At 53.2% G+C, this 6028-nt stretch overlaps 1 protein-coding gene across 1 annotated transcript; it reads right to left on the bottom strand.

The window, feature by feature from the left end:
• Nucleotides 1-1699: 1699 nt before the first annotated feature.
• On the bottom strand, nt 1700-3672 carry HCRT (hypocretin neuropeptide precursor). The gene is made up of 2 exons (XM_063706401.1): nt 3565-3672; nt 1700-2749 (listed from the first exon to the last, which is right to left on the bottom strand). The coding sequence occupies exons 1-2, from the start codon at nt 3583-3585 to the stop codon at nt 2375-2377; spliced, it is 396 nt and encodes a 131-aa protein (XP_063562471.1). The 5' UTR covers nt 3586-3672; the 3' UTR covers nt 1700-2374.
• Between the last annotated feature and the right edge of the window lie 2356 nt (nt 3673-6028).

Here is a 6028-nt window from a genome sequence, read left to right as displayed (position 1 = left end):
TCCTCATCTGTAAAATGGAGCTGATAATTCTTACCTGATGCAGTTACCGTGAGAATGTAATACCATAATGCATGTCTTTGGTACAAAATAAGTGTCTTGGAGGGCAGTTGCCTGCCTGTTTTCCCTCTTCCTACTGTCTTAATCCTCCTCTCTGCTGCCCTTCAAGTGGAAGAGAGGCTGGAGGCAAGTTTGGGAGATACTCTGAAAAAGATAGTTTCGAGGTGCAGAGTCATGGCTTGCAAATCTCCAAGGATGCACACGTGAACTTTGACCTCTAACTTCTCCAAGATGGAACAAGTACAGCAGCAAGAGGGACCAAAGTGAGACTAGACACAGGACTTTCTCACTACCTATGCAGAAAATTGAGGCAGCTGAGTTCTGTGGCTGAGGGTGGGTGCTTCCCATGACAAAACAGCTGAAGCAGTGAAAGTGGGAACCCTATGGGCAAGGAGGGCAGGCTAAATTCTCCCCACCCTCTGAGCTAGGTATTATCTGGGATGTTAGATTGCTAAGAAGTGCCACATTTTTCTATGTCTCTACTTTTGTTGTTGTCGTTGTTGTTCTTGTTCTTGTTGTTTTTGAGACGGAGTCTTGCTCTGTTGCCCAGGCTGGAGTGCAGTGGCATGACCTCAGCTCACTGCAACCTCCGCCTCCTGGGTTCAAGCAATTCTCCCGCCTCAGCCTCCCTAGTAGCTGGGATCACAGGTGTGCATTACAATGCCCGGCTAATTTTTGTATTTTCAGTAGAGATAGGGTTTTGCCATGTTTGCCAGGCTGGTCTTGAACTCCTGACCTCAAGTGATCCGCCCGCCTCAGCCTCCCAAAGTGCTGGGATTACAGGCATGAGCCACGGAGCCTAGCCTGTGTCTCTACTTTTGGATGTTATATTAGTTTCCTAGGACTGCCATAACAAAGTACCACAAAGTGAGTGGCTCAAACAACAGAAACCTATTGTCTCACAGTTCTGGATGCTAGAAGTCCAAGCAAGGTCAAGTGAAGGCAGCGTTGGTTCCTTCTGAAGGCTGTGAGGGAGAATCTGTTGCATGCCTCTCCCCTATCTTCTGGGGGTGGGGGTGCTGGCAATTTTTGGTGTTCCTTGGCTTGTAGGAGCCAATCTCTACCTTCATGTTCACATGGGTTCTCCCTGTGTGTGTTTCTGTGTTCCAATTCCCTTTTTTATAAGGACGCCAGTCACAGTGGATTAGAGGCCCACCCTACTCTAGTATGACCTCATCTTAACTAATTGCATCTGGAAGGACCTTATTTCCAAATACAGCCACATTCTGAAGTGCCACGGGTAAGGACTTCAACATATGGATTTTGGGAACACCAGTAACAGGTGTCTTTGGCTGGAGTTGCAGTAAAATCTTGTACTGCCCCTGCTTAAGAATGTCCCATGACTCTGTTACCTACAAGATAAAGTGCAAAGCCTGATGATTTGTGAGAGCCTTTGCAAGCTGTGCTGCACTGACTGTAACCGTGTCCCTTCCTGAGCCTCTCCACTCCCCACGCCCTATACCCCATGATGCAGCCATTCTGGATGACTCATTGTTGAAGTTCATATTCCCTGCCTTTTCAGCAGGATTGACTCCCACCCCTTCCTAGCTGGATTCTGCTCCTCTATGCAGCTTGCCTTCCTTCCTTCCTTCCTTCCTTCCTTCCTTCCTTCCTTCCTTCCTTTCTTCCTTCCTTCCTTTCTTTCCTTTCTTTTCTTTTTTCTTTTTTTTTCTTTTGACAGTGCCTCCTTCTGTTGCCCAGGCTGGAGTGCAGTGGCCCAATTATGGCTCAAACTCAAACTCCTGGGCTCAAGCAATCCTCTCGCCCACCATACCCCGCTAATGAAAAAAACTTTTTGGAGAGATGTCTCACTCACTATGTTGCCTAGGCTCGTCTTGAACTCCTTGCTTCAAGGGATCCTCCTGCTTTGGCCTCCCAAAGTGCTGGGATTACAGGCGTGAGCACCGCGCCCGACCGGTGCAACCTTTCTTGCTTTCCTTCCCCTTCCGCGTCTGTGGGTAAAGTCCCCGCTACAGAATGCCTAGCAGAGCATCGTAGGAGTCCCGCATGGCCCGATCCAAGCATGCACCTGTGCAGTTCTCTCTGCGCCCCAGGGCCTTGCACTGGGAACTCCCCAACCAAGAGTGTTTCCGATTCAGCCACGCAAAAGCTAAGGTTGGTGGCCCACAGCCGGGCTTCCAGGCCCAGCCGTCCTCCGCAAGACGCTTTGCCACCCCGGAAGGGCAGGACGCGACCGCACAGGAACAGAGACCAGTCACACGAACGGAGACTCGTCTTTATTGCCTTTTTTTCTGGGGGCTGACGCTGGGTGGGCAGAGGGCAGAGGCCTGGGCCAGGACAGGGCCCGAAGAACGACTCAGATCCCGGACTGTCCCCCGGGCGCGACGGAGGCGGCGGCCGGGGCGGAACAGCGGCGCCCGAGGCAGGGGCGCGGCGCTGGCTCTGCGCCTGCGCGGCGGCCCATGGTCAGGATGCCCGCGGCGTGGTTGCCGCTGGCCTGCAGGAGGCGCTGCAGCCGACCCTGCAGGCCCGGGGGCCCGGACCTCCGCTTGCCCAGCGTGAGGATGCCGGCCGCGTGATTGCCCGCGCCGTGCAGCAGCTCGTAGAGGCGGCAAGAGCAAGTCTTTTGACGACAGCAGTCGGGCAGGGGCTGTGCAGCCGCCCCGGACGACAACAGCGCGGGCGGCAGCAGCAGCAGCAGCAGCAGTAGCGTCACGGCGGCCCAGGAGACCTAGGGAGACGGAGACAGGGCGCTGGGGGGTCTTCCCACGGCGCCCGCCACCAGCTCCCACGCCCAGGACCTGCCCCTCTGGCTCCGCGCCCCCTCCAAGCCTGCACTCCTTTCTGGCTGTCACTTAGTTCTCTTTGCTTTGCGCCCTTGCTGGTATCGGCCTACTTTCCCTGCTCCTCCTTCAAGACCCAGGAGAGCATCTCCCCCAGGAAGCCTTTTGAGACCCCCTGGGCAGAGTGAATCCCCCTTTTCTCTGGAGACTTAGGCCACTGTGCCACCACTAGGGCACTTGCCACTCCACCTGAAAACAGGAGTGTCTGTCTTCAGCAGAAGTTGTAAACTTGGGAAAACCCCGGGCCCTACTGAGTCCCCCCAACTTCCTCTCCACAGCAGGGAAACACATGGAAATCAGGAACTAGCAAGACTCCAGAATGCTCTCTCATCTGCCTGCCCCCTTGCAGGAGTGACTGAACTCCGTTGCTTTGAACCAGTTTCCTGCCCTTTCAGAGGGCACAGCTCCCTTACCTGTAAACTGGGTATACTAGAAATAATTTCTACTCTGCAAGGCTGTTGGGAGGATGAAAAGAGATGACAGGTGCAAACGGAGCACCTGACACATAGAGCTCAGCAAACACAGGCTCTTAGCAAAACAGCACCCAACCCAATGTGAGCCAAGGCAGGTGCTCCTGCCTCAGAGCACACCCAGGAAAAGACCAAGAGTGGAGACACCTTTGGCCTTTCTTCCAGCCCTCTGAGCAAGCGCTCTTTTTGCTTCTCTGGGATGGTGAGTCACCCCTCCGTCCCTGGATCTTTACCTTTGTGGAAGGAAGGTTCATGGTGTCTGGTGCTCAGGGTGGGGTAGCCGGGAAAGGAGATGTCTGTGGTGGTTCAAAAAGCCAGGAACCTTGAGGCTGTCAATTGTGACCCACTCCCAGGGGTCTGGGGTTTATAGTGCTCTGAGGTGGCGGGGAATTGACAGGCACTTGCGTCCACACCCAGGCCAGACAAAGGCAAGTCTAAGATTAGCCTGCTGCAGGGGGGCCGTCTCCAGGCTGGGCCCAAGGAATGGCCGCTGTGGCGTTCAGAGGCCACGGTTGGATCACTGTGCCCCTGATCACCCACTTGTCTGTCTATCTGCTCCCTGGATATGGGGCGGTCTCCGGGCACTAATGAGGCCACCTTGCACCCAGGAATCTGGGAGCACAAAAGAGGCGCTGGCCTGGGACAATATGGAGGGAGGCAGCTGCTAATTAGAGGCGGGAGAGAGGCAGACGCGAGACCCCACATTATGTGTGTGGGGGGTGGAGCAGCCAGCAGCAGTCCTCTCCCTCCCCTGCTTCTTGTCGCTGCTCCTGGGGACTGTCAGGCTCCAGGACCTTCTTCCTTCATGGAAAGGCTCCTTAGCTGCCCCCCTCCCCCTAGCTTTTTTTCTCCCTTCTGCCCTTTCCACTAGCCTCTGAGATGGAAAACCTTGAAAACTCAGCCTAGACAGTGGGAGGTAAGAAGCCAAAACCAAGCCCAATTTCTCTTTCTTTCTTTTCTGTGTGTGTGTGTGTGTGTGTGACTAAATTTTGGTCTTGTTGCTCAGGCTGGAGTGCAGTAGTATGGTCATCTTGGCTCACTGCAACCTCCGCCTTGGGTTCAAGCGATTCTCCTGCCTCAACCTCCTGAATAGCTCCTGAATAGAATTACAGGCGCACGCCACCGCAACCAGCTAATTTTTGTATTTTTAATAGAGACAGGGTTTCACCATGTTAGCCAGGGTGGTCTCAAACTCCTGACCTCAAGAGATCCACCCACCTCGGTCTCCAAAAGTGTTGGGATTACAGGCGTGGGCCACTGCACCAGGCCCCCCCGCTTTTTTTTCTTCCTTCCTTCCTTCCTTCTTCCTTCCTTCCTGCATTTCTTTCTTTCTTTCTTTATCTCTCTCACTCTCTCCCTCTTTTTTCTTTCTTTTCTTCTTCTTCTTTTTTTTTTTTTTTTGAGATGAGTTTCATTCTTGTTGCCCAGGCTGGAGTGCAATGGCGCAATCTCAGCTCACTGCAACCTCCACCTCCAGGGTTCAAGCAATTCTCCTGCCTCTGCCTCCTGAGTAGCTGGGATTACAGGCATGCGCCACCATGCCTGGCTAATTTTGTATTTTTAGTAGAGACAGGGTTTCTCCATGTTGGTCAGGCTGGTCTTGAACTCCTGACCTCAGGTGATCCGCCTGCCTCAGCCACCCAAAGTGCTGGGATTACAGGCATGAGCCACCATGCCTGGCCTTCTCTCTTTCTTTATTTTTTCTTTTTCTTTTTCTTTTTTTTTTTTTTTTTTTTTCTGAGACAGTCCCGCTCTGTCGCCCAGGCTGGAATGCAGTGGCGCGATCTCGGCTCACTGCAAGCTCCGCCTCCCGGGTTCACGCCGTTCTCCTGCCTCAGCCTCCTGAGGAGCTGGAACTACAGGCGCCCGCCACCACGCCCAGCTAATTTTTTGTATTTTTAGTAGAGACAGGGTTTCACCGTGTTAGCCAGGATGTTCTCGATCTCCTGACCTCGTGATCTGCCCGCCTCAGCCTCCCAAAGTGCTGGGATTACAGGCGTGAGCCACCGCACCCAGCCCTCTTTCTTTATTTTCTTTCTTGAGAAGGTTTCACTCTGTCACCCAGGCTGGAGTGCAGTGGGACAATCATAGCTCACTGCAGCATCAAATGCCACGGCTCAAGCAATGCTCTCACCTCAGCCACCCAAGTAGCTGGGACCACAGATGCATGCCACAATCCCTGGCTAATATTTAAATTTGTTTGTAGAGCCTGGGACTCCCAGGCTGGTCTCAAATCCCTGGCTCAAGCCATCCTCCCCCTTCAGCTTTCCAAACTGCTAGGATTACAGGTGTGAGCTACTGTGCCTGACCAAACTCAGTTTCTACCAGAGGCTGATAGAAAGCTTCTACCTCCCCAGCTTTCTCCCTGGCTCAGGCTACCTGGAGGGGAGGAATGTAGTCCCACTCTACAGTCAACACGGAGTGAGCCGCCATGCATTGAAGAACACATGTCATCTCCAGGCCCAAGCTTCTTATTCACAACCTCTTTTTTTTTTTTTTTTTTTGAGATAGAGTTTCACTCTTGTTGCCAAAGCTGGAGTGCAAAGGCACGATATTGGCTCATTGCAACCTCTGCCTCCTGGGTTCAAGCAATTCTCCTGCCTCAGCCTCCTAAGTAGCTGGGTTTACAGGTGCACGCCACCATGCCCAGCTAATTTTTTGTATTTTTAGTAGAAACACAGTTTCACCATGTTGGCC

The sequence above is a fragment of the Gorilla gorilla genome, chromosome 4 (genome assembly GCF_029281585.2).
Source record: "Gorilla gorilla gorilla isolate KB3781 chromosome 4, NHGRI_mGorGor1-v2.1_pri, whole genome shotgun sequence".
NCBI classification, from domain to species: Eukaryota; Metazoa; Chordata; class Mammalia; order Primates; family Hominidae; genus Gorilla; species Gorilla gorilla.
Note: the sequence above shows the minus strand (reverse complement) of the source record. Positions and strands in the feature narration are given on the sequence as shown.

What these genes read in the sequence shown, in the direction of transcription:
- HCRT (XM_063706401.1), bottom strand. Translation starts at nt 3,585, where the DNA reads ATGAACCTTCCTTCCACAAAG. An exon ending in TGAACCTTCCTTCCACAAAG is followed by an intron (nt 2,750 to 3,564) that starts GTAAAGATCCAG and finishes CCGTCTCCCTAG; the next exon opens with GTCTCCTGGGCCGCCGTGAC.